General features: G+C 68.0%; 1 protein-coding gene across 3 annotated transcripts; it reads left to right on the plus strand.

The window, feature by feature from the left end:
* The first annotated feature begins 2,767 nt into the window (after window positions 1-2,767).
* ASPG (asparaginase) lies at window positions 2,768-24,905 on the plus strand. Of its 3 annotated transcripts, none has more exons than XM_072762405.1 (16): window positions 2,768-2,955; window positions 8,700-8,808; window positions 9,452-9,563; window positions 11,368-11,493; window positions 11,794-11,877; window positions 12,835-12,961; window positions 16,364-16,476; window positions 17,431-17,613; window positions 17,703-17,816; window positions 18,305-18,421; window positions 19,340-19,435; window positions 19,619-19,782; window positions 21,622-21,708; window positions 23,731-23,830; window positions 24,051-24,113; window positions 24,683-24,905. In XM_072762405.1, the coding sequence occupies exons 1-16, from the start codon at window positions 2,874-2,876 to the stop codon at window positions 24,701-24,703; spliced, it is 1,698 nt and encodes a 565-aa protein (XP_072618506.1). In that variant the 5' UTR covers window positions 2,768-2,873; the 3' UTR covers window positions 24,704-24,905. The 3 variants fall into 3 exon arrangements, with proteins under 3 accessions (XP_072618506.1, XP_072618509.1, XP_072618510.1); XM_072762408.1 differs by having other exon boundaries at window positions 17,449-17,613; XM_072762409.1 differs by lacking the exon at window positions 2,768-2,955 and adding an exon at window positions 3,205-3,872.
* The last annotated feature ends 1,995 nt before the right edge of the window (window positions 24,906-26,900 follow it).

The raw sequence follows: 26,900 nt of genomic DNA on the forward strand, positions 1-26,900 counted from the left end.
GGAGGGGTCCTGGCCTGAGCACCCCTGCTCTGCACCAGCAGGGGTGTGGATGGGACCCCTGGGGCCCAAGGAACAGTCTGAAAAATAGATGCAGGTGGTGCACAGGTCATCGCTGGTGACCCTGGTGGAGACCCATGGGCCCGTCCAGGTCCTCCGGACGCAGCTCCCAGCCTTGACACTATGCTGAAGCCTTCCCTGTGGAGGAGCTTTGGGGGGGTCCTAGAACAGCCCTCCACCCCAGGGAGGGGGCCACAGACCTACCACACAGCCCTATGGGAGAAGCGGTTCCTCCAGCAGTGGGGAGCACCGTGGACCATCGACGTGGGCCTCTGGTGCACACTTGTGTCCTCTGCTGCACGATGGTCATCAGGTTGCCCGCAGCCTCCGTCTTGCTCAACACAGAGTCAGCCCCTGAACTACTACTCTCAAGCCCCAGGCCTCGGGGTACAGATCCCCCACCTTGTCCCCAGCCTGAGCGTCTACAGCTGGACAGCCAGGCTGGGACTGAGCCTCAAGTGTCCCTGCTTCTGCTCCTAGGCAGCCTCATTGTGGCTTTAAACGTCATCCCTGTGTTGGTGACTCCAGAAGGAGCAGCTCTGGTTGCTTCTGGGCCATTCAAGTACCCAAACACAGTGCCCCCAGCACACCTCGCTACCTCCTGGCCCAGGTTTTCTCTCCATGGTCAGGAACTCAGTCCCCATCTACCGAGAAGCTCTGGCCAAAACTTGAGTCATCCCATTCTTGTCTTTGCCTCACAGCCAAGCTTCAGAACGTGTTCCCAGCATGACCTCGTCTCACCTCCCCCCCAGCCATGGGTCCCTGACGGCTTGGCTTCCTAATGGCCCTTCTGACCTCTCTGCCTGTCTCCACACAGCAGAGTTTAAGGCAAACCAGTGCAATCCTGGAGTGCGGGTGATGGTCGCGTCTGGGTTTCAATCCAGAGTCCTTACCTCGAAGCCACCTCGCTAGTGTCCCCTCCCTGAGGGGGCCCTCCCTTGACCTCCTGAGGGTTGTGCAGACTCCCCAAGCTCCCTCCTGCCCGGGGCCCTGGGGCCTGCCCCTTTGCCCCACGTGCTCAGGAGTCCTCTCTCGCTGTGCAGACTACACTGAGGTCAGCTCTTCAGAGAGACTATCCCCTGCCACCCCGTCAGGAACAGAACCTTCTCTCACTGCATTTCCTTATTTTCCCCACAGCACTTGTCACCACCAGGTGCGTGGGAGGTGGGTGTCTACTGCTGCCCCTGCACTGGAAAGTAAGGAGGGCCAGGGCCAAGTGCCCAGTGCCTGGAGAGGCACAGCGGGCCCTTGCGCGTCACAAGGATTAACGGGGCGCCTGGGGGACTCGGTCCGTTGAGCATCCACCTCCTGATATCTGCTCAGGTCATGATCACTCGGGAGTGGCCTGAGAGTCTCTCTCTGCCTCTGCCCCTCCCCCACCTCGTGCACACTCTCTCTCATTTATTTAAAAGGTCATAGAACTGTGTAGACGAAGGTAGCTGCAGCGGAACTGCAAGCACAGCAGAGCAGCCAGCGCCTGAGGACTGGCCGGCACCTGCGGACGGCTGAGGCCACCCCTGGCTCTCGCGCGGTCTGGAGGCAGGATCCTGGTGCGGCCCCACAGCCTGGGAGACAGGCCACCCGTGGGAGAGCACCAGAGAAGGCCTGCCCGGGCCCCAGACGCCTATTTCCCAGGACTTCCAGGGTGCTGCTGGGTGGGTTGAGGGATGGTGTCCCCAAAGGGTGATGATGCCTCCTGCAGGCAGAGGAACTCCCTCACCCTGGTGGGGGGGTGGGGGAGCAGGCAGGTGTCAGGACCGGGAGCTGCCCAGGGGCACATTGGCAGAACCAGAGCAGTGACTGGAGCAAGAAAATGGAGGGAAGCCAGGTATTCTGGGGGGGGGGGGACTGTGTCCCTCCCAATTCACAGGGTGAGCCCTGACCCCCGTGTATTTGGAGACAAGCCTGTAAAGAGGGGATGAGGTTGGGACGCCTGGGTGGCTCTGCCTTCGGCTCAGGGCGTGACCCTGGGGCCCCTGCAGGTAGCCGGCCTCTCCCTCTGCCTGTCTCTGCCTCTCTCTCTGTGTCTCATGAATAAATCAATAAAATATAATAAAAAAGGGGGGGTTCAGGTTAAAATGAGGACCTTCGGGGAATCCTAACCCCGTGTGACTGGTGTCCGTGGACACACAGGCTCAGGAAACCCTGAGCCTTGGTGGCAGAGGGCAGCCTCGGGGCGGAGGGGCGGGGGGGGGCGGCTGCAGAGAATCCACTGCTGGTGCTTAGACGGGAATTACTCTCGCATTGTTGGCAGTTACCGGAGTAGCTTCCCTGGAGCCAAACTCCGGCGGGCCGGGCTCTCCGGAGACAATGGGCCTCCCCCACCCTTGCAAGCCGGGCGTGGTCCCCAGCAGCCCCGCGGCTGGCCTGGGTGAATCCCTCGGAGATAAGCCCGCCCAGCCCGCCCTGCCCTCCAGGTGGGGGGAGGGGGAGGGCTCTAGCCCGGAGGGGTCCCCTCCCTGCACCTCCCGCCGGCCCCCCCCCCCCCAAGGAGCGCGCCCAGGGTGTGGTGGGCGCTGCCCGGAGGGGCGGGCGGCCCCCACTCTGCGTTCGGGGGCCTTCGGGTCAACCGTAAGGCCCGAGGCTTTTGCGTCACGTGCCACAGCCACCCAAGCCCCGGGGCCACCGCACAGGTCGGTGTCCGACAGCCCCGGGCCGCGCAGGCCCCGCCCCTCCGAGGCCCCGCCCCTCCGAGGCCCCGCCCCCCGGGCGCACCTCGCCCTCCGCGGCCGCCCGCCCCCAGCACGGCCCCGGCCCCCGGCCCGCGGACGCCCCCACTTCCCCTCGGTCCCCTCGGTCGTTCGGCGCAGGGTCTGATGGCGCGCGCGCTGGGGCCCGAGCGGCGGCTCCTGGCCGTCTACACCGGCGGGACTATCGGCATGCGGAGCGAGCAGGGCGGTGAGTGTGGACCCCGAGGGGGAGGGGGCGGGGGTGAGGAGGGGGCGGGGGCGGGGCCCTCCCTGGCCCGGACCCTCCCCAGGCCGGCCCCGCCCCCCTCCGCGGCGCCGTAGCTGCCACCGCGCCCCCGGAGGCCCCCGGCTTCTGTCCCACCCCTGCCCCGTCCCGGCCTCCCCGCCGAGCCCACCCCTCCCCCACGGTGGCTCAGGTGCAGGACGTGGCTCTGCCCCCGTGGAGGTGGCTGCTGCGGGCCGGAGCTCGCGGCCGGGCTGGAGCTCGCGGCCGGGGCCAGCTGCACCTGCAGGCAGGGCCCCCGGGGCTGGGGGGGGGGGGGTGGCGACGCAGCAGCGTGCGCCGTCCCCAAAGGCTCCTCCTGGTTCTGTGCGGTGCGGGATGCCCCCTACCCCAGGCGGGCCTGGGCAGCCCCCAGCCTCGTCGAAGCAGCTGCTCAGACACCACTGGCGCCTCGTCCGTCGCTCCGACAGCTGCTTTGCCTTCACCTGCCCCTGCTGTTCCATCTGTGACATCTTTCGAGGGCCACTGCGTGTGGGCCCCAGGACTCAGGCCTGCGTAAGCCCTGTCCTGGAGGGGCTCGGGCCGGAGGTCGTGGTGTTCGCCCCCCCCCCCCCCCGTGGCTCCCCGCTGGGCTGCCTGGGGCCTGCCCTCTGCTGCTGTGCTCCCGACCTGCTTAGTTCGTGGCTGAACTTGTGCAGCCTACAGGGCCCCCCGGGTGACACCGCACCTGCAGCATGCTGCTGTGGTCCCTCAGCCCCCACGGCCCGAGAAGGGCTGATGTTAAAGCACCAGCGGCGTGTATTTGAGGTCTGCTGAGGAGGCCCAGGGCTGCGGGCGGCTGTGCGGGCAGGACCCTGCGTGTGGCTCCAGGCTTCCCTTGAGGATACGAGGCTTGGACCCAGGTGAGGGAGAGAGGGAGGGCCCGGGAGGGGGAGCTGCCCTGAGCCCACCCCGGACACTGCTCCTCCAGGCTTGGCACGTGGTCAGCTGCGATTCTGTTGAGCTCAACGCTAGCTCCCAGGGGTCTGGGCTGCAGGGACAGGTGGACTCCGACCCTGTCCCACCTGCACGGCATCGTGCCTCCCTGCCCTGGTTCTCCAGGGCAGCCCTGGGCTCACTCCCACGGGTGCTGCTTCTCTCAAAGACGCTGCAAAGTCACAAGTTCAAAAGGTCAGCTAGAGACCTTGACTCAAGAAAGAGTGTGGGGTCGGCTTCCAGATGGGAAGGAATCTTCCAGAATCCCTCAGCCTGCTCTGGCACTGTGGCCTTCTGGCCTGCGGAAGGTGAGGTCGGCAGGTACCTTCTTGTGCTCGGAAGCCAGCTCAGAGGAGCCAGCCTGCCCTAGCCAGCAGGGAAGCTGGTCTTCTGAGATGTTGACTGGGGGGCAGGGGGCTCCTGCCCCGGGGCAGGGGCGCCTTGTCTGCTGGGAGCCACAGCACATGTCCTGGCTCCTTGCAGAGGGCTTTGCCTTTGTGTGACCTGCGTCCTCTGTCCCCGTGGCAGCTGCCAATCCTTCCTCATCAGGAAGGCTCCAGGGAGCCCGAGGCTTAAGCCCCAGAGGACAAAGGAGGAAGAGGCCTGGGATCTGATCCCTGCTGTCCCTCTAGGGTCGTGCAACCCCCGAGCCCCTGGCCCTTGAGACCAGGCAGGGTCCTCGGGCCTGCTCTAGTCCGTGACTAGCTCTCAGTGTTCTTGAGGACGCACATCTCCTACTGGCATTTTGGGCAAAAAACATGTAGAGTACAGAGTGAAAAGGTATCCAGGGTTCAGGTCAGCAGCCCAGGCCAGGGCAAGAGCAAGATGCAGATGGATGGGGGCGCCAGGCCAGGGGCAGGAGGCCGCGCTCTGAGGGCCTCGGGCACGGCCCTGCCCTCTCCGAGCCCCACTCGGCTTGTTGAACTCGGGACTCCAGGCCTGTCCCGGGAATTCCGATCGGGGCCAGCATCAATGATTAACCCGCCTGGCACTGCTGACGGGGCTCCAGCCCGGTGAGGGCGGCGAGGGGCGGCGAGGGGCGGCGAGGGCCACAGGCCAGCCACAGCAGAGCTGTTTGGATCGTCACTGTTGGCGTCTGTGCGCCTGCTGGTAAACAGTGGCCCACAGGGCACACGGCGCCGCGTGTCCAAACCCTGCCAAAGGTCAGGACGGCAAGCCGAGGGCAGGGGCCGTGGAAGCGAGGGACACCCCTTGACCCCATCCCCTCTGAGCTCAGCAGAGGTGTCACAGGTCAAGGGGCATCACGAAAGCAAAGTCAAGAGCTAACACCGAGCCCGAGGCCGAGCCGCATCAGAGGCCTGCGTGACCCTGCCTGCTTGCCCCCTGCCCCCTGCCCCTCGCAGGAGCTTGCAGACATAGCAGGATGAGCAGAGCTTTGGGGCCGGGATCTGAAGGTGCCAGGACAGCCTGGGGTGCAGTGGGGAGGGGGTTGCAGGTCGTCCTACAGCCAAGCCTTGTCGGGAGGGCTGATGTCCACAGCCTCTTGGTCACCGCAGTCCTCGGAGCCCTCGGCCTGGGTCTCCTTTCACATGCTCACAAGATCACATTTTTATAGCCTAAGCAGGCAGTTCTAGGGGGACCTGCAGTCCTGGGGGCAGCCTGTCCCTTACAGACGAGAGGCTTGGCAGGAGCTGAGCCTCTGCGGGGGACTGGCAGCCTGTCAGTGTGGCCCAGGACGAGACCAGGCGGGACAGATTCTGGTTTTAGAGGGGCCTGGGGGGCAGAGGCTTGTTGAGAACAACAATACAAGTCACAAAATCAGAGTTCACTGTGAAAGTGGATATTTACTTGGAACGATTAAGGAAATCACAACAAATCACCAGTTTTATTTTAATTTTTTTAAAAAAGAGTTTTAATGTATTTATTCATGAGAGACACAGAGAGAAAGGCAGAGACACAGGCAGAGGGAGAAGCAGGCTCCATGCCGGGAGCCAACTTGTGACTCGATCCCGGGTCTCCAGGATCACGCCCTGGGCTGAAGGCGGTGCTAAACCGCTGAGCCACCGGGGCTGCCCAAATCACCAGCTTTAAAAAGCCAAGAATATCACAAAACCCAGAAAAATGTGTTGTTCCTTAATGTCCTGACACTCTCTCCTAGCTGCTCCCCCACTGGGTTTTTGGCTGCACGTTTTCCCAAGCCCTTTGGTAGGCCAGTGCCGGGCGGGATTTCGCACAGAGAGAACGGGATAGGAGAGCGGCCTTTACTTGGGCCCCTTTCGCCTCTGCTGCCCACGTGCTCCCTGGGGGCGCAGCGGAGTCCTGCCCTTGCGGGCCCTGCGGCCCTGCCCCTTCCCACCTGGCCGCAGCAGGACGTCCCTGGCAACCGCTGCCCCACCGTCGGCTAGGAACAGCCCGGCTGCAGGGGGAGGTGACCCCACGCGCACTTGTCCCAGGAAACCCAGAGCAAGTGTGTCCCCACCTCACCTGCCCCGTACACGGACCCCAGTTTGCAGAGACACCCCCGCACCGTCCACCCCAAGGCGCTGGAAGTGGCCGTGTGAGTGTCCTGGGTTTGCTCCAGCAAGTGACTGAGAGGGTGGCCCCCTGTGCTGTAGGCAGGGTCTGACATGGGGGGGCGAGGGCCCCTCCGTCCTTCCTGGGCCCTCGGCTGTGGCCGAATCACTGCAGCCTTCCCGGCCGGCGTCTTCATGCCTCTCTCTGCCCTGTCCTTATGTGGCCGCCCCCTCCGTGTATCCAGTGTCCCTCGGCTCCCGCTTAGAAGGACACTTAGGGCCCACCCGCAAAATCCAGGGTCCTGTCCACGTCCAGACTCTTACCTGCATCACATCCGTGAAGGCTCTGCATTCAGGCCGCACGCAGGTCCTGGGCATCAGGACGTGGACATCTTTGGGGGCTGCTTTTCAGCCTGCTGCGGGTGGGGTGGGGGAGCTTGGCCGCCGGGCTGGGGCCTGGGGGGCTGGCGGCCTTCCTTGGTGCCCGGGATCCGAAGTTCTGTCCTCGCTGCTGGCAGGGCAGGCGGGTCCGGACCTCTGTGGAGGCGGACACATGTCGTGCTCAGGTTCGGGTGTCTGGGGGGGCCAGGCTGGTGGCGGTCCTGCACCCATGTCCCGTGTCTACTGAGCCCCGCGGGCGTGACGTTTCGTCCTGCAGCAGTCGCATGCGGAGCTCCTGCTGGGGCGCGTGCGCACGGGGGCAGTCGTTCAGTGTGCCCCCCTTGGGTTCCCTGTCCGGCTGCGGAGATGGCACCAGACACCCACGGACACGCGAGGGGCCAGTGCGCCTGTGCCGGCGGGGGGGCTGGCGGGAGCTGGGGCCTGGGATTGAGCAGGTGGACTATGGAGGGGGCTTTGGGGGGCAGCGTGAGCAGTCCTGCTGACCCTGGAGTCGGCGGGCTTCTGCCCACAGGCGGGGTGTGCTGCTGGGGTAACGGGTTAAGCGCCGCGGGAGCCCCTTACGCCCATCCGCTCGGCTCTGGGGGCGGCCGGGAGCTGCAGGGTGGGCTGCGGAGGGCCCGATGCCCAGCCGCTCTCCCCAAGTGTCCTCGGGGTGGGGAGCCTGGCCCCAAGCCTGCTGGGGACACAGGCGCTCATGTGGCCTAGGAGGGTGTCCTGTCGGGGAGGCGACCACGCTTCCGGCTCCCTGAAGGGAGGACACGAGGCAGAGGCCGAGTTGGAGAGATGAACGCGTGAGACAGGGGGCGGGGGGGTGGGGGGCCGGAAGCCGAGCCCCATCCCTGTGCCGGGGGCAGCGAGCCGCCGTCCTACCCGCCTGGAGCTGAATCCCGCCACTGCCCGAGCCAGCCCAGACGCAGACTCTCCCCCCCACCCCGCCCCGCCTGTGGGGTCCCAGCCCTGCTGACACCTGGGCCCTCGGGGCGCGCGTGATGAGGAGGGGGTCCTGTGCTCACCAGCTGAGCAGCAGTGGGGGGACAGCTGAGGCCCGGGGCGACCAGCGGCCACTGACCCTGCTCTGGGAGGTCTTGCTTGATTCGGGCTGTTTCTCGCCGAGGGGGACCCTGTTGTCCTCGTCACTGTGCACAGCCAGGCACGTGGCAGACGCCCAGAGAAGTTCGCTGCCCTGTCCAAGGTCATGGTGCTGGTAGGGGCAGGGTGGGACAAAAGGCCAGGACCCTGATGCCTCGGAGCCTTTGCCCAGGGGTTGTTTCTAGGAAACACACCAGTGACCTTTTAGGGTTTTCTTAAAACACAACATCATTTCTGCCCAGGGCCTTAGAGGCATGTTTGCGGGACATGGAGGCTGCGGGCAGAGGGCCTGGGCTGGGTTGTTGAGGGGTCGCATGCCGCCCAGCGAGGGAGCGAGGGCAGGTGGGGGGTACGTGGGAAGGGCACCAGGGCCTGCAGGTCAAGGAGGGCTTCCTGGAGGTGTGACCTGAGCTGGGGTGAAGCACCTGCTGGGCTTAAGGGCGAGGGGCCAAGGACTTGCAGGCAGAGCCAGCAGTACGTCTGCAGGCAGCAGTTAGTGTGGGCATTCTGGGAAGTGGGGAGGAAGCGGGGGTGCGCTGGGCTGCATTGTGAGAGAAGGGGGGAGAGGGCCTGGCCCTGAAGCTCGGCTGAGTGTGGGCTCCCCGGAGACGGGGTGCGCTGGGGCAGGCTCGGGGTGGAGTGGCCTGGGATTCTGACCCCTGCCCGGGCCTGGCCCCCAGCATGTTGGGAAAATGTCCTGAGGAGGAGGAGGAGCCAGTGGTCACAGGCATTAGCGGTGGCTGCTGGCCCCTGACCCCACACTCCCCCCAACCCGGATTCTGCCTACAGTGCTCGTCCCCGGGAGGGGCCTGGCCGCTGTCTTGAGGACACTGCCCATGTTCCATGATGAAGAGCACGCCCGGGCCTGTGGCCTCCCTGAGGACACCCTGGTGCTGCCGTGAGTGTGGGCTCCTTGGGGTCCCAGGCAGGGGTGACCACTGGCTGTCGTAGGGGTAGAGCCATCCTGAGATGGGATGGTGCCCGCAGGGCCCATGGAGCAGGCTGTGGTCACTGATGTCCCCTTATGCTCCCCTTTCAAGTGAGCCTTGGACTCCCATCACCTTGAGGGTCCGCCTACCACCTGGGGGCGTCTCCAGGTCCTGGCCCCTGCCACGTGGGGACACAAGCCCGTGGAGAGAGGCAGGGGCTGGCCCCTAGTGTGAAGGCCCCTCTGTTACTGAGCTCCCGGCCAAGGCCGCCCGGTGCCCTTCACGGCTGTCAGGCTGAGAGGGGTCTCCCTCCTGCCGGAGGCTCTCCTTCCGGGGTCGTCTCCTGGCCCAGCTGGGGCCAGGCCCAGCCACACCCTCAAAGTTGGTTCTGGAAAGGTGACATACTGTTAGGAGCCTGTCCCGGCCGGTCCTTAAACCTCCTGAGGACTAAGGTCCGTGTTCCTGGGGACTCCGGGTGGAAGGGAGGCTGGGCGCAGTACTTGGGGTGCTGCCGAGCCCACTGGGAGGTGCCGGGGTGCACGGGCTGGCTGGGTGCGGGGCAAATGGTGGGGGCCAGGGAGGTGGGGGCAGCCCTTGTTCTGCCTCCCGCAGGCCGGCCAGCCCTGACCAGAGAGTCATCTACACGGTGCTCGAGTGCCAGCCCCTCTTTGACTCCAGTGACATGACCATCACCGAGTGGGTTCAGATTGCCCAGACCATCGAGGTAGCTGAGGGTGCGGACTGGGCCGGGCCGGGGCAGGGCTGGGTGTGGGCGGGGCTGAGGGGGGGCCCCCCCTGGCCAATGCTGCAGAAGCTCTCACCGCTTCTGTCGGGGTGGGACCTGCCCGCCTGGCCTGAGACTTGGGAAAGTCCGAGAATGGCAGCTTCAGGAAAGTGCTGGGTCCTCGGTCACATCTCAGCTGCGAGGCTCCTGAGGCTCTTTCCCTCCGCGAGCAGAGAGCGGGCAGGAAGGGCCGTGTCCACTTTCCTGGTGAGGAAATGTCCTGGACAGCTGTCCCGGTAGCCTCCTGGGCTGGGATGCTCGCCACTTCCCCAAGGTCGGCAAGCTTCGTGCCTGGTCCACCCTGAAGGGGGGACTTCGTGGATTTGGAGTCCGTAAAAGGCTCGGGCACAGAACCCCGTGCAGGTCTCCTGGTTTCCGGCCCCCGGTGTGGCCCCCTTACCTGCTGGAGAGCGCCCCTCCGTCACCTTCCTCTCTGTTCGCCCAACCTCATCATCTCCAGCCCCCTTCCTGCACGAGCCTGGGCCTGTTACCTGACCACGTCCTCTCACCCTCTCCCTCCCCTATTCCCCCACTTCTCCAGCCCAAATGCTCCCCTCATAGGGAGCCTCGGTGGCTCATCACCCAAGTTCCCCTCCCCTGCAGCCGAGCCCCAGCCACACGCTTGTGTTCTTCTGCCCTAGTGGGGAGAGCGGCTTCCTGGGCACATCCCCTTGCACTGTGAGCAGGATAGCGTGTGGCCCTGGCCTGTGGGTCTGGTCCTGATGTTCCTGAACGGGACTAGCCGACAGTGGGCATGTCTGTGGCCATAGTCCGGGGCAGTCTCCCTGGTCTGTGGCCAGCAGCATCCTCTGGCTGGGGCCTGACCGCTTTGCCGAGCTCCGGGCGCTGCTGTCCTGCCCCAGTGTCCAGCCACGGCAGACTCCCTGGCGAGCGGCCTGCGGCAGTGCCCCGGGTGGCCAGCAGAGGGTGCCCCAGCCCGCCGCTCGGCTGCAACCTAGTTCCAGGGCCAGCCTGGTTTGGTCTTTCAGTGGGCGTGGAGGGTGCACCCCTCAGGGGGGCCTGACCCCTTAGGTTCCCAGAATTCTGCCCCTGAGGCCCAGCCTCGGCGGGATGTCCTTGCAGAGGTGGCCAGTGCCTGGGAGCACCTCCTAGACTTTGCTGTACCTGGAAGGACTCTGCCCCATGTTTGCACACCAGCGTCCTGCCAGGCCCCGTTCCAGCCAGCCTCCCAGGTGCCCTGGCAGCTCCCAGCCCCGGCTACGCCCTGCGCCCATCCGGGTCCACGGCTGGCCCTCCCGCTGGACCATGGGCTCTCAGGCTCACTCAGCCCTGCAGCACCTGCCCTCGAGCCAGTGGCCACACAGCCAGGGGCTCTCCAGGAGCCCTGAGCTGAGTTCCGGTGTGGTCCTCCACTGACCAGTGTCCTTGCGAGCCCTGACGGGGCGTCAGCTGGAGGAGATGCCGCCCAGAAGTCTAGAGCACACCTTCCTGTCCTAGGAGAGTGTCCAGAGACGCCACCCGCCCCAGGCCCACGCCTCTCACGCAGTCAGGAAAGGAAGCTGTCCTGCGTGTGGGGAGGGCGCGGAGGAATGGGTCTCCAGGCGGGGGCTTGCTTTCCAGCAGTGACCAGGATCCCACCAGAGCCCCCCCCCCCCCCCGACTCCCTTCCTGGGCATCTGGGACCCTTTCCTTCCTTTCCCTGGAGGGGACCAGCTAGCTGCCCGTCCCCAGGAAGAGGCCCATCCCCCAGAGGAGGCCTGCCTAAGCTTGCTGCCCCCCTCAGAGACACTATGAGCAGTACCACGGGTTCGTGGTCATCCACGGCACTGACACCATGGCCTTCGCGGCCTCCGTGCTCTCCTTCGTGCTGGAGAACCTGCAGAAAACCGTCGTCCTCACTGGCGCCCAGGTAATGGCCCAGGCTGGCTGGTGGGCATGAGGGCCTGCCCTCCCCAGGCCGCAGGGGGAGTCAGCGGTATGCGGGACCCGGGCCAGACCCCAGGCCTCTTGCTCAGCCCTGCGGCTCCACGAGGCAGCGCCTGTTCCACGTGGGTTGGCCGCCAGGCTGGTCACTACCCTGGGTGCTGCCGGCACCAGCTCTGGCATCCCGGGGCGGGTCCATGGCCCGCGCTCAGCCTAGTCCAGCTGCCCTGTCTCTGTCCCTCCGGGGCCACGTGAACCTCAGACCCTCCCTGCCCCCCCCCCCCAGGTGCCCATCCATGCCCTGTGGAACGATGGCCGAGAGAACCTGCTGGGGGCCCTGCTCATGGCCGGCCAGTACGTGATCCCCGAGGTACCCCCGCTCCCTGGCGTGGGCGTTGGGGGGTCTGGTTGACTGTCGGGTGGGACAGGCCGAGGAAGAGTCCCCAGGGTTTCAAAGATCTGCCTTTTGTCTTACAAATGACACATGCTGTCACCATAGAAAAATTCAGAAAATAAAGCAGAAGGAAACAAAGCCACCCACATTTTACTTCCCAGAAATGCTGCTGTTAGGAGGTTTTTTTTAAAAAAAGATTTTATATATTTATTCTGAGAGAAAGCACGAATAGGGGGAGGGGGAGGGGCAGAGGGAGGCGCAGACTTCCCGCTGAGCAGGGCCCCCCCCTGCGATGTGGGGCTCCATCCCAGCACCCCCAGGATCACGACCTGAGCCCAACCAAGGCAGACACTTCCCCAACTCAGGCCCCCCAGGCCCCCCAGGTCACGTTCACGTTAAATGCGTGTGTACAGGTGAGTCTCTGTACAGGCAGATTGTTCGGGGTGTATCTGCGGAGCTGGTTTTCCCCCTTCATGTGGGGGCGCAGGGACACCTTACAAGACCCCTTGCATTGCAGGGCACCCAGTGCTGGGAGGTGGGCCCCAGCCCCGGGGAGGGGGCTTCACTGAAGTGCGGCTCATCATCTCGCTGCCGGGTGCCCCGCCCCTTCCCGGGAGAACAGCTCTGGGGCTGCTCAGAGTGGGGGGACAGAACCAGGACCCCCACCCCCGGGCTCCGGAGCAGGGCCTGCTGGGACCACAGCGCTATGGGGAGGGGTCTCTCTGCACCTCGGGCTGAGCTCACCAGGAGCTCCCGGAGAAGCAGGGGTGGGGGCAGCGGGGGCCGGGAGCGGAGGGGTGCGGGCCCTCGTGAGGCCAACCCCCGCCCCGCTCCCGCAGGCCCATCCGGGATATCTGCAGGCTGTTCACCGCAGGGCACAGGGGCTCCCCGCGCTGAGCCTCTGCTCCCCCCCCCCCCCCCCCCCCCCCGCAGGTCTGTCTGTTCTTCCAGAATCAGCTGTTTCGGGGCAACCGAGTGACAAAGGTGGACTCGCGCAGGTTCGCGGCCTTCTGCTCCCCCAACCTGCCCCCTCTGGCTGTTGTGGGCACTGACGTCCTAAGTAAGTGGGGCGAGGAGCCGGGGCGGGAGATGTCTGGGGTGGAGGGGCACCCCCTGAATGGGAGGGAGCACGACGCTCTACTCTGCCCTGGGCTGCGAAGTCAGGCTGCCCAGAGGGGGTGGCCTGCCGGGAGCCCCGCAGCTGGAGGTCCCAGCGGGTAGCCCCGGCTCACAGCCCGGGGATGACCTGGGGGAGGAGCAGGTTTGGGGGACCTGCCCTCCATGTGACCCCGAGCCCAGGAATTCCTCTCAGTGACCGTCTGTGACCCTGCCACACACCTTGCCCCCCCACCCCGGGATGTGGGTCCTGTGTCGTGACCTCCTCCCTGGGACTTCCTGGGAGTCCTGTTCGTCCCAGCCCAGCCCCTGGGGAGCCCCCGGGAGCCCCCGGGAGCCCCGTCCCTCCCTCCCCTGGGCCTGCGTGTAGGGCTGCCTCGGACCTTGGTCTCAGCCAGGGCTGCTGGCCCGGAGCTCAGTGCCCCGGGGGGAGTCACTCCAGGGCTGCCCTCTCTCCACCCAGGGTGTCCACCCCCCTGCCGTGTCCCGGTGATCTCCTGGCCCTGCCCTGGGTGGGTCCACGGTGGGCTTGGCCGGCCCTCCACTCCCACTCCCTGGCGCCTAAGAGCAGCCCCCAAGTCTGCCCCGTGTCACTCCCTGACTGAGCGGGGAGGTCCTGGGCCTTATGCCGGCCTGGGCATCTGTCCCCACCCCGCAGCTGCGGGATCCTGTCCCGAGACCCTGTGGGGGGTGGGGGCTGCGGGGCCGGGCAGGACCAGCCTTGCTCTGGGGGCTCTCGGGCTTCGAAGCCCTGCTGCAGGTGGGCTCAGCGTGGAGAGGCGGGGCTGCCTCGGCAGGACTCGGGAGCCCAGCACCTGCAGGGCTGAGGTGGCCCTTCTGGTTGGACTGCGCAGCTTGGGCTTAGGCCTGGCTGGGGGCCGGCCTGTGGGGCAGTTCCAGCAGACTGGCACGAGAAGAGCCCTTGGGGGTCTCCATGCGGCAGCCCCCATGTCCCCATGAGGAGGAACAGATCAAGACCCCGGGAGGAGGGGCCGTGGGTCCCAGGGCCTTGACTTCCTAGGCTCCCGCACAGACGGGGTCAGGAGCGCCAGGCCCAGGCCGGGCAGGGGCCGCAGGGCAGGAGCCTCTCCGGGAAGGCTGGTGATGGGGACAAGAGCGGGGAGGCGCTCTGGCCGGTGCTGCTGGCCGTCCGTGGAGAGATGATGAAGCAGGCCCTTTCCTGGGACGGGCAGGCTGGTCACGAAACTCCAAAAGCCCCCAGTGCCTTTGGGGTCCCCGCGGGACACACAGACGTGGGAGTCCCAGCATGGTGATGCGCAGGACCCGGCTCCTCGCTGGGCAGTTGTGAGGCCGCAGCCGGCCAGGGCAGCAGGAGGCCAGAGGGTGGGCAGGTGAGGCACAGGGGCCCACAGCGAGGTGTCGGCTCAGCCTGGGCCCAGACTCCCATTCTGGTGGCCTTATCCTGTACCCCTTCCCCGCACTCACCCCATCTGTGAGGGCCCTCCAGGGGTCCTACAACAGAGCCCCCAGGTGGATGGGAAGGCTCTAGGGGCGGGGGGGTGGTCCACCTGCTTGCTGAGGGCCAGAGCAGTCGGAGGGGGGGGCTCCCAGAGGAGATGGCCCATGTGCTGCCCCGCGGACAGATGGGCTTCCTTGCTGGTGTTGGGGGGCAGTGGGGGTGCTCGGCCCCTCCTGCCCTGATGCCAGCCGCGGAGGAAGGAAGGGGTGGGCACGAGGCAGTGGGCGGCCGCGCTGCAGGCCCGGCTCCCCCGTGGGGACTGAGTCACACCTCATCTGGGGCTCGGGAGCCGAGCTTCCGGGGACGCACCCCGCTGGCAGGCGCGGAGCGGCTCACCGGGGTGGCAGGGCTGTCTGTGCCGTACCAAGCCCGGGCAGGCCGCAGGGCCCAGGGCACGCTGAGGCAGGCTGGGCCCCCCGCAGCTGGGTGGGCGCAGGGCTGAGCCCCAGGCCCACGGCCCCCTGCGATCGCTGCTCGCGGGCCAGGGTGCCCGTGCGGGGTGTGAGAACCTTCGGCCCCGCTGCCCCAGGGTGGTGGTCAGGCCCCAGGGCCCTCTGGCACCTGGTGTTGAGAAACACAGGCTCTGCCCAGCGCAGGGCTGGTGGCACCACCGGGGAGGGGCGAGGGGGGGCTCAGGGGACCTCGGGGCTGGCAGGGGCGACCCCCACTCTCCCGCTGCAGGGGGTGGAGGAGACGCCGCCAGCGCAGCCCAGCCAGGACTCTCCCTTGCATTTTCCTTCCCTCCGTGAGGCCAGTGTAGACAGGGCTTGGTGGGGGGTCCAGGGGCGTGTGATGGTGCTGGGCCTGCCCCATGGGCTGTGGGGACACGGAGGGGGCTCGGTCACCACCTACAGAGTGTGGGGGGTGGTCTGCACCCCACGCTATGCTGCTACCACCCTCCTTCCTGCCTCGGCTCCCCCGGGGGAGGGACTTGGGGTTCCACGGCTCTCGGGGACGTGGGCTCGCTTTGTCTCCATAAGCCCCCTCTGTGGCCATAACTCCTGCGGGTGGCAGCGCCCCCACCCCGCCGCCGCCTTATCTGCTCGCCCAGATGGGTCCCACGGCCCTAAATTACAGGCCGCCTCTCCCTGCTGACGGTCGCTGCGGGGCCCCTCCTGCTGCCCGGCCCCCTGCGCCCCCGGGATACGGCGCGAGGGGGCAGCCTGGGTCTGGAATGGTCCCTGCTTTGTTGTCACACGCGAGCTGCCCTGGTGGCCGCAGCAGGAGGCGCGCAGGCTGACACCCCCGTGGGGGTAGGGAGGCGCCCTGGGAGGCTCCCCGAGACCCCTCCCCGGCACTGTGGTCCGGCCCCGCTGCGGGGCCCTGTGCTGGACGCGGCCCCTGCCCCCTCGGACAGGCTTTAACAGTGTCCCCTGAGGCCATCGTCACCCGGCCTCCGCCCCGAGCGGCACGGGCTTGTGCCCAGGATGGACAGCGGGGGCGGTGAGCCGGGCTCCTGAGGGGCTCGCAGGCGGGGTCTGCTGCCCACCCCACCCCCCGAGTGGGATGCACGAAGGGGGCGCCTCCGCGGCTCGGTCCTGGCGGAACAGTGACCCCCGGCCCGCGGGGAGCCCGGCCAGGGATGCTCCTCCTTGCGGCGAGTTTGAGGGGCACTGACCCCGATATCTGCCTCTCCACTTTCCACGGGGCTGGGGGGGCCCCCGAGACTGGGGTCAATCAGATGGAGGCTTTCTTTCCCCAAAGCTGAGGGGTCCGGAAGACTCGCTCATTTCTTCATTTGCTCGTTCCCTGCTTTACTTGCTGGGCCGTGGGCGGTGGGGGGGCGGGGCCGGGTCAGGGGCCGGCGAGGCTGGACGGTCGGACCCGTCCCGGGACGCAGGACCCCGCGCGGCTCTGCCCTCACAGTCAACCGGGAGCTGGTGCGGAAGGCCCGAGGCAAGGACCGGCTGGTCGTGCACAGCAGCATGGAGCGGGACGTGGGCCTGCTGCGCCTCTACCCCGGGATCCCCGCCGCCCTGGTAGGCACCCGCCCACGCCCCCGTGGCTCCCTGGCGCCTGCCCTCCCACCCCGTCCCGTCACCCACCACAGGCACGCAGGGGGCAGCAACTGCGTGAAGCTCCTCAGCCTCCACGGCCAAGGCTGAGCCATTCAGGGGCTGAGGCGTCCCTGGGACCTCCACCTCCTCCCCCGCCTCCCCAGCTTGGGTTTCGGGGCCCAGTCTTCCCTTACTTGCCCCGTGGGCTTGACCCTGCAGATGCCTGTGGACTCACGGCACCTGGTCCAGGCTTCCTCGGTGGCCGATGGGGCTGCCCTGGTCGTCCCCTGCTTGCTCCCTGCCAGCGACCCCGGAGCCACGGGCTGCCCGACTCTGGCCGCCGTGTGAACTGGGCTCAGAGGCCACGTGGCCGTTATGTAGAGGGTGTCTGAGCTCAAAGCACCTCTGGGCACCCTGGGGTCAAGCGTGGAGGTGCTGGTGCTGGTCTCAGAGGCACCGCCAGTCTGCGGGGAGGTGGGGCTGCAGGCACCACAGCTCAGAGGACACTTGCTCAAGTGCTGTGACCTGCCAAGCACCCTGGCCCCTCCTCCGTGTGGACAGATGTGGCTTCACAGGCATGTCCACACACACAGGGGGGCCTGGCCGGCACCTGTCACCAGCCTGCGGGACTCGGCATGCGCTGCCCCAGAGCCCTGGGTCAGCGTGTGAACCGGTGCCTGATGCCATCACAGGGCCCTGGGGACAGACGTGCGGGGGTGGGGGGCGTTCTGTGGTCAGCACACACCACGGCCTAGACCCTTCAGAGGGGACCCGGCGTCCCTTGGGGGGTCGAGGCGGGGGGCGACCCGCATGGCCCTCCGTGGGGCCTGCTCAGGGCCCTGGGAGCAGCCTCGGCCACGGGCAGGTGCCAGACAAGCCCGTGGGCTCCGCTGCGGGGGCGAGAGGCCCGGGCGTCCGCATCCTGTCGCACCCCAGGTCCGGGCCTTCCTGCAGCCCCCCATGAAGGGCGTGGTCATGGAGACGTTCGGCTCGGGGAACGGGCCCACGCAGCCCGAGCTGCTGGGGGAGCTCCAGGCGGCGGCGCGGCGAGGCCTCATCATCCTCAACTGCACTCACTGCCTCCAGGGCGCCGTGACCTCCGACTACGCGGCCGGCATGGTGGGGGCGGGGAGCCGGGGCCCGGGGTGGCGAGGGCATGGGCCCCGAGACCCTGCACCCATTTCCGGCTCGCACCCCTTTGCCCACAGGCCATGGCAGGCGCCGGCATCATCTCAGGCTTCGACATGACGTCGGAGGCGGCGCTGGCCAAGCTGTCCTATGTGCTGGGCCAGCCGGGGCTGAGCCTGGACGGCAGGAAGGAGGTGCACGCTGCTGGGCTGTGGGCGTGGGGACACGAGTGCGAGGGCTCCAGGGCATTGCAGGGGTGCGACTCGGGCAGACGGTGGGCAGCGGCGTGCGTGCCTGGTCTGGAAGGGGGGCAGGGATGCAGGGCCTCCTCGGGGGCCCCCTCCACCCCTTGCGAGCCCCAAGCCCAGACTACCTGTTCTTCCCCCCTCTCGGGGAGCCTTGGTCCGGCTCAGGCTGCGGCTCCTCAGGCTGCTCCCAGGATATCCCCTCAGCCCCCACCCTTCCCCGGGGGCCCTCAGACGCCGCCAGCCTGGCAGAGGCCACAGGACCCTTGGGAGACCGAGGCTAGTGGGATGGACCGGGCTGGGGTTAGGCTCGGGCCGGAGGGTCGGGAGTTTCGGGCCCGGGGCGGCCCTCCCCGCATGCCCTGGGTGCCCGGCTGCCAGCTTGGTCTGGGCTCCGGGGCCGCAGAGCACTCCTGACCCGCGCTCTCCTCCCGCAGCTGCTGGCCCGGGACCTGCGGGGGGAGATGACGCTGCCCACGGGCCACGAGCGCCGGCCCTCCCTGAGCTGCAGCACGCTGGGCCGGGGGGTTGCCCAGCTCCTCGCTCTGAGCCAGGTACTGCCCAGTGGGGGTGCTGGGGTCCCGGCTGGACGTGCCAGGCACCAGCCCTCACCAGTGTCATTCCAGCGCGAGCAGAAAAGCGTGGTGTGGCCCGTGGAGGGTCTGTCTGCGGGTCTGCGGGGATTCAGGCGGGAGCAGCACGTGGGAGGGGCCCGGACGGGTTAGCGGAGTCTTTGCAGCATGTGGACGCGGGCAAAATGTGGCCCCACCCCCGGTGGGCCATCACGCGTGGCCGGGCCTCACTTGCCTGGGTCCTGGGTGCTGGAAGGGGAGGGAGCCGCCTGCAGGGTCTTCCCGCACCTGCGGGTGCAGCCTGGCCTTGGGACGCCCCCTTCACCTTCCCGGCCAGGGCGCTGCTTCAGGGTGAGGCGTCCGGGCCTGGCACTGCAGCCGGGTGCCGCCCGGGGTCACGCCACGCCGCGTGGCCGTTCCCACCTGCCCAGCACAGACAGCTGCAGTCCTGTTCACGGCCACTTGCCGGGGGGACAGGCCGCGGTCAGATGGGGACGGGGATGTGTGCAGCCCATTGCTAGGGCGACTGTGTCGGCCAGGCCGGGCTGCTGGGCTGAGCGAGGGCTGGGCCACGCGTGGGGCTGCCCCCGGGGACTCCGCTGGGATTCCCGGCCCTCTGGCCTCAGGGGAGCTCTCAGACGCCCCAGAGCATTCCCGGCATGGGGCGGGCAGCCCGTAGGAGCTCTGGGGTGTCGTGCCCTTCTTTCCAGGTGGGGGGACTGAGCACCCCGTCCCACGCTCCCCCGCCCTGGGTGCCTGCTGTGATTGTCTCTCCGTCCCTAATGGTGGTCTCAGAGAGTGGGTGGCCTGCCTCGGGCACACAGCTGGGAAGGACGGAGCCGGATGGTGGCCTCGTGTCCCCCGGGGCAGGTGCTGAAGGCCCCGTTGTGCTCCCCGCAGGAGGCCGACGCCGTGCGGGACGCTCTGCTGCCTGGTCTGGCCTGTGCCGCGGCCCACGCTGGCAACCTGGAGGCGCTGCAGGCGCTCGTGGAGCTGGTGAGGCCCCCGCGCCCCTCGGGGGCCGGTCCCAGCCACGCCAGTCCCGGGGGCGCAGGACGGCCGGGCTGTGCCAGGCCCCGCTCCCGGGTGCACCCTGACCCGACCCTCCCTGTCCCCCCACGGCCGCCCTGACCCCGCCCAGCCCCCCTCGGCAGGTGGCATGCCTTTGCGTCACCCCAGGGCAGCGATCTGAGCCTAGAGAACTTCAACGGTCAGACTCCTCTGCACGCGGCCGCCCGGCGAGGCCAGGCCGGGGCGGTCACCATGCTGCTGCAGAGAGGGGTGCCTGTGGACACCCGAGATGAGGACGGACTCAGCCCGCTGCTGCTGGCCGTGAAGGGCAGGTACCTGGGCGTGCGGGCCGGGGCACCATGTGGGGGGCCAGGGTGGAGCCGCCTTAGAGGGGGCCGCCAGGTGACACAGCGGACATGTGCTTCCGAGAGCCCCACCCACCACTCAGGGAGGGCTTCCTGGAGGAGGCGACCCCTCAGCTCGGCCAGGCTGGTCCAGCAAGACCCTGGTACAGAGTTTTAGAAAAGAAAAACACGAAGCACAAGGGGTCGAGTGCGTGTTCCCCAAGTCATCTACACACACCTGCGAGGCCAGAGGGCGGGGAAAGGGGAGAAGCCCCTGTCCAAGCACCTGCACGTGATAGGTGTGAAGCAGGCTACGCTGTGCCAGGTGTTAGGCTGGGATGGGCACCGGTGCCCTCGGGGGCAGGCTCAGCCAGCACGGCGGGTGGGGGGACGTCCCTCAAGCTGGCCCCCCTGACATTATTTATTTATTCATGAGAGACAGAGACACAGGCAGAGAGAGAAGCAGGCTCCCTGAGGGGAACTTGTTGTGGGACTCGATCCCAGGACCCCGGGATCATGCCCTGGGCCGAAGGCAGGTGCTAAACCGCTGAGCTACACGGGGATCCCCCTATACCCTGGCTTTTTAAAGGCACGGTCCTGGCCTGGCGTGTGTGCGTGCGTGTGCATGTGTACACACGTGAACCTCGGTGTGAGAGCCCGTGCTGTGTCGGGGGGCGGGAAGGAGTCACAGCTCCTGTGTTGAATCCTTTGTCGGCTTATTTAGGATCCGCGCAGTCCCCAGACCCCTGGCCTCTCCTCGGGGTCCTCTCCCCAGGGGCACTCGGCCTGCCAGCAAGTGCTTGCGAGTCCCACGGAGAGAGGCTGAGAGTGTGTGAGCCTCGGGGGAGGGGGGGCATGTCTCACACACACACACACACACACACACACACACACACACACCCGTGCATGGGGCCAGGCGGTTCCCAGGATGGGGTGAGGGGCTGTAGCGATCTGGCTGCGATTCCAGGCTGAGTCCTTGGTCGTGGGTGGATGGTGATGAGCTCACCGTCCGGTCCCGCCTCCTCATGCCTGACCCCACCCCCCCAGCAGCCCCCCCCAAACCGGTCTCCCAGCCTCGCTCTCCAGGCCTCAGTCCTGGGCCTGGACCTGTTGTGCCCTAGAGGGCTCTCGGGGTGGGGAGGGCAGGCCTGGGAGGGCCCCCTCCTCTCCAGCCTTCCTAAAAGTGGGTGACCGTGCAATTTATGGTACAAGGACACTGCGGGGGAAGGGACCCGGTTGGCAGTCATGCGTGAGTCTGCCTCTGCACATTCTGTTCCCTCTCCTTGCCCACCCCGGCCCCCGCTGCACAAGCCCCCACCCCGACCCAGCCGCCACCCTCGGCCCCATCCCACGCACGCCCAGGGGGTGGCTCCAGGCTTGGCCTCGGCCAGTCAGCCTCTGGAAACCCAGACGTCAGGGCCCTACTCTGGAATCCTACTGTTTGCGTTTATCCACCAGTGTCTCGTCCCCACCTCGCCTCCAAGGGCAGAGTGCAGGCCCAGCTGACTCAGTTTCCCCAGGCCCAACCCTGGTTGGTGTGTGCACTGGGGCCAGGCTGCCCCCAGGGGCCCGTGGGCGTGCTTGGGCCCTTAGGATGGGGGCTGGGGGAGACCATGGCAGAGGCCTCGTGGTGTGGGCGGAGAAGCTGCTCGGCCGGGGCTGACTCCCCAGCATGGGGCAAGCGCTGGGGTGCCTCCGGCCCGGCCCCCCCGAAGGTCCTTGCACGCGTGGAGGGGCACGGCACTGGCCCGGGCCGGGGGCTGGAGTTGGGGGCGTGATGGGGCAGCCGCTGCCGGGGCGGGCGGTCAGCACACTCTCTCGTGGCAGGCATTGGGGTGTCATTGGGCTGCTGCGGGCAGCTGGGGCCTGCCTGTCCCCCCGGGAGCTGGAAGACGCGGGGACGGAGCTGTGCAGGTGAGGGCTGCAGGTGTACCCGTGCTTCCGGGAGGCAGGCACGGGGCTCCAGGAAGGGACAGCCAGCCGGGCGGGGGGCTTCCGGGGAGGAGACCCCACCCCGTGCCAGCCTGGCCGCTGGAGGTTGGGGTGGATGCGGGGGTTGACCCTGTTCAGGCGAGGTGACAGGCCTCCTGCGTCTGCCCTCCCCGGTATGGGCCTCACCGGAGTGGGCCTGGCCCCTGTCATGGGCTAAACTGACCACGGTCAGCGGCGGTCCTGCCCCGGCACCCCACAGCCCGTTGCTGGCGGGCCTCTGGCCTCACAGGTGCCCCGGGTGACACAAGCAGGCCCGGGGAGACAGGGGCAGGGGAGTGGGGGGCCCTGGAGGTCTCCGTGAGGGTGTTGGCGGTGGGCGGGGGGACAGGCGGGGGGCCGCAGAGCGCAGGGTCTTCGTCCACCCCTGGCACCCCCCCCCCCCCCCCCCCGCCGTGCTGCGGTGCGCTCGGGGCCACCTGTCAGCAGCCCCAGGGCCGAGGGCCGAGGTGCGGAGCGCAGACAGGCGCGGAGGTCAGGAGAGGCTTGTCCAGGCGGCGAGGCCGGGGGTGGTGGTAGCCGGGCCGGGGGGGCTGGAGGCAGCCTCGCTCTGCAGCCCCGGGAGGCCCCCCGAAGTGTGGGGAGCGGGTCACGGCCGTGGCTGTCGGGCTGGCCAGCTGGGAGCGAGGCGGGCTGAACTGTGCGCTCACGGGAAGAGGGCCTGGAAGCTCCGGCCTCCTCGGCCCCGGCCTCGGTCTCCCCCGGCCCCGTGCCTCGGTGCCAGCCTCAGCCGACCCTGGGGGTCCCAGTCCTACATGTGGGGTGGGGTGGAGAGCCCCCCACTGGCCCCTGCCTCAGGCCTCTCGGGGGACAAACCCTGCTGGCCAACCCAGCCCCCACCCATCCCAGGTGGCAGGGGAAGGTGGGCTCCTGGACATGATGAAGTGCCAGGGCCTAGCCGGGGGGTGCCAGGGCCTAGCACGGGAGGGGCCAGGGCCTAGTGGGGGGGAGGGGTGCAGAGCCTAGCAGGGGAGGGGGCCAGGGCTTAGCTAGCAGGGGAGGGGCCAGGGCCTAGCCGGGGAGGGGGCCACTCACAGCCACTGACCTTGGCTCTGAGGGGACTCCCTGGGACTTGGTTCAGGGTTGCGAGGCCAGGCAGGAAACAGGCAGAGGGGGGCGGTGGTAGCCAGGCCCACGACGTCCAGGGCTCTGCCTGGGGGAGGGCGCGTCCAACCTGGGCCGCCTGGCTGGATCTGGGGGCCCCGCCGAGAGGCGAGCGTGTGGGAGCTGGTGTGGGAGGCTGGCGACAGGTCTGGGAGGGGCTGGCGGTGCCATCCAGCATGATTCACCCTAGAAATAACTCAGCGCCGCTCTGGGGGCTGCTGCTGTTTCCTGACCGGGAGGGAGTCACTGGCGCCCCTTTGGGGGGACAGCCCCCCACCCCCCGCACCAGGGTCCCCTGCCCTGGTCGGCACAGCCGGTGGTCCCTTCCCTGCCCAGGCCCTGGGTGGGGAGCGGGCTCCTTGGAGAGGGGCGGGGGGCGAGGAGGACCTGGTGAGGGCCTCTCCTCCTCGTCCTCCTCCTCCTCCTCCGCCGGCGCAGGTGGGCTCCGGGGTCCCCCACGCCCCTGCTGAGCCCAGGCCCCGTCTCCTGCGTCTGTGTGAGCCACGGGGCTGTCGCACACTTCCCTCCTGCCTCTGCCGACCCCGCCGGAGGACGGCTGTGTTGTGAAATATGAAACTGGCCCGTGGCGCTCCTTGTGGGGTGTGTGTGCATGTGCGCACGCGTGTGCATGCTTGTGTGAGTGCGTGCATGCCTGTGCCCTTGACCTGAGTCACCGTCACCCCCGCTGGGTGAACCCAGACTCCAGGCCACTGGCTGGCCCCGGGAGTCCCGCGCTCCCACCCTGCCGCCGTGGGGCGCCGCTGGGGGCCCCCATGCTGGGGCCGGGGCTGGCTTGGTGGAAGCGCCTGGGGCCCTGACCGCCCCCCTGCTCTGCCCTCCCAGGCTGGCGGCCAGGGCCGACCTTGAAGGCCTTCGGTCTTGGTGGCAGGCGGGGGCTGACCTGGGGCGGCCGGGCTACGACGGGCGCAGTGCCCTGCTTGTTGTGAGTGTCTGTGCTGCCCTCTCCTAGGCCACCTCCTCCAGGAAGGCCTCCCGACACTTCCACCCGCTCTCCCTCCTCCACCCCTACCCCTCAGTGCCCAGATTCCTGCTCTCCGTTCCCACGGGCAGAGCTGTGGGGAGGCATCCTGGTGGGCGGGAGGCAGGGCGGGGGGGGGGGGGGGTCAGGGGCCCTGCTGCTGGTCACAGGCTCCCTCCCACAGGCAGAGGCGGCCGGGAACCTGGAAGTGGTGACCTTTCTGCAGCACGTCCAGGGTGGGGCACCTGTGAGTTTCCTCTGCCCCGCGAGGGACTGGGGCTTCCCCCTGAGGCCGGACCCTGGCTTAGGGCCTGCGTGTAAGGGCCAGTCCTGGGGCTGCAGCCGGAGGCCTGACGGGTCAGAGCGGGTCAGGCCTGCGGAGCTCCCCCCGTTGGGCCAGTTGAAAATGCCCGAGGGAGCAGTCAGGAAGGGCTTCCCGGAGGAAGGGTCAATGCACGCCTCCTGCATGCTGTCCGGTCAGGCCACTCTGTGACGCACCCTCCCACAGCCCTGGAGGGCCCCAGCCAAGAAGTTCCTTGAGCCCCGAGGGGACCTCAGATCCCTCTGCGGCGTCCTGCCCCCCCGCCCCTCTCCCCGGGCCAGGCGCTCCCCCTGCCTCCCAGGGTAGGTGGGCCAGGCCATCCCCCGGGGCCTCCAGAAGACTCCCGAGTCTGGCTCGATTTGCTCAGGTCCTCGGGTCCCTCCCTGCAGAAGGCTGGGCCCCCGCGGGGAGGTGCCCGGGCTTGTCTGTCTGCCCTTGCCCCATTCGCTACCTGGGCCTCGGGAGAGAGGTCTCAGGAGACCTCCCGTTTTCAGGAAGTCCTGCCTGGTGTCTGACTGACCTGAAGCTGTCCTGCTGCGGTGTAAGCCACGACTTCCGGTTGCGACCTGCTGGAGGGGATCTCGGGCGCCCCAGCCGGTGACTCTGCCTGAGATGTGCCCCCACTGCCGTGACTGTGTCCCATCCCATCTCCAAGACAGTCTTTGTGGGGTGGAGTGGCAATAAAGTCTCTCCGGGGCCCCCTCCCCCGGTCCCCAAGCCCAGCTCCAGCGGGTGCTTCTGGGTCCCGGGACCGTGGGTATGTGTGTGGGGAGTCGCGCCCAGGCTCTGGGTCACAGGGCACCCCGGGAGGTCGTCTGGGGGGTGGGCAGCAGGACGGAGGTGTGTGAGCCGGGCCGGCCCTCTCCCGCTCCCCGCTCCAGACAACCCCTGTCGCATCTCCTTTGCTCCGATCCTTCTCATTCTCGAAGCTTGAAGGCCCCTCCTCGGGGCAGCCTCTGCCCGGACTCCCCTTGTGCTGACGGGACCGTCCCCTCTCGCTAGTCCTCTGGGTCCGTCCCAGTTGCTGTCCGAGCGGCGCGTGGGGTTCAGTTTGGCCCCATGCCCATAGCCCTGCTTGGGGAGGCGTGAGGGGGTGACCTGTGGTGGCCCTGGTCGGGGTGGCTCTCGAGGCGGGGGACAGCCCTGAGCCTTGTCAGAGGCCTGGCTGGGGCTGAGTCAGCTGTCTGGACCCCGTCCGGTGCTCTGTCCCAGCTATAAGCAGCCCAGTGAGGCGAGGGCACCCCCGGGCTCAGGCCTGCCACCGCCTTGTGACTCCGGGCCTGGCCCGGCCAGAGGCTGAGGACCCTTGAGCCCTCCTTGCTGAGCATGAGAGTGTGGGGGCAGGGAGGGGGTGTGGGGCTGGGGAGTACCCCCGTCCCGGTTCTCCACTACCTCGAACCTCTGACTGCCCACAGGAGGATTCCCATCCGTGTGTCCCTCTGTCCGTCTGGCTCCTGGGTTGCAGGCTCCGGGGAGCCGGGCCCAGCCTGAGGGCACGTGCCCTGTAGATGCTGGGCGAAAGCATGACCCCCAAGAGCTCGCCCTTGGCATCCACCGAGCAGCTGGGACCTCTCCAGGTGGGCCGGGCTGGGGGTGGCTCCGCCCGCACCCCCAGGCTTCTCAGCCCGGTTCCCAGGCCCAGGCTGGCACCTTGGCTGGCAGCCTTCCAGATTCTCGCCCAGACACGGGTGTGCCTGGGCCTTGCACAACCAGGGAGCACCGCATGAGCATGGCTGGTCCCAAGGAGCCTTTGCCCCACACCCTGATGAAGGCCCCATGAGTGGGGTGTGTGGGGGAGGAAGGGGGCTCGGGGCTTGACAGTCAGGGGGTGGCTGCCGGCGGGGTGGGACAGTTGGACGGAAGCCTGGCGGAGGCCAGGAGGGAGGAGGCTGCGTCTCGGGTCCCGCCCCTGCCCCCCGCCGCTCTGTCCCCAGAACCCAGAGCTCTCCGGAGGCCCCCACCCCTTGGGCTCTGCTTGCCAGGGGCTGGGGCAGAGCCTGCTGCTCACGGCCACTCAGTACTCAGCACTTCTCTCAGACCCCGAGGAGCCCCAGATTGTGAAAGCTGCAGGTGGCTCACATCAGCCCACATGGGGCACCCTCCCAGAGCAGGTGTCAACCTGCCGGTGTAGAAGTGCCCACTGGGTCCTGGGATGGGTATCCTGCCGGGGCGGAAACTCCCACTGTGTCCTGGGTGTCCCACGGAGGGCACATGGTCATCTGGCTTTCCCCCCGTGGGTCACTGCCAGCTCCTGCCAGCTGGGCAGGTGGGGAGAGGCCCCCATTCTCGGTCCGTGCCCTGCACACACCTGTGGGACACAGAACCCTACCAGGCATGGCTCCCGGACAGGGCGTGTGTCTGGAAGCTTGGAAAGTCACGGGAGCATGCCTGGAAGCTTCCTCAGAGCCATTTTGTCATTCCTGGGGAGAGGCCGGTCTGGACTGGAGGCGAGCGCCTCTGAGAATCACGGAGCGGCAACAGGGCGGCCACGGGCCCGGCGGGAGAGCCACGCGGGACGTGTTGGGGGCTCCCCTCCCGCCGTGTGCTAGCTCGCCTGTCCCTGCTACGCTCCGGGAGGGGCCGGTTCATCTTCCTTCCCGCTCTACAGCCGAGGACACTGAGGCCCCGTCCTGCGCTCTGGGTTGTGCGTCGGCACACGGCGGAGCTGGGCTCTGGGCCCGCCTGGCACTGGGGCAGCCTCCTCGCCTCTGG

This window comes from Vulpes vulpes, chromosome 6, assembly GCF_048418805.1.
Source record: "Vulpes vulpes isolate BD-2025 chromosome 6, VulVul3, whole genome shotgun sequence".
NCBI classification, from domain to species: Eukaryota; Metazoa; Chordata; class Mammalia; order Carnivora; family Canidae; genus Vulpes; species Vulpes vulpes.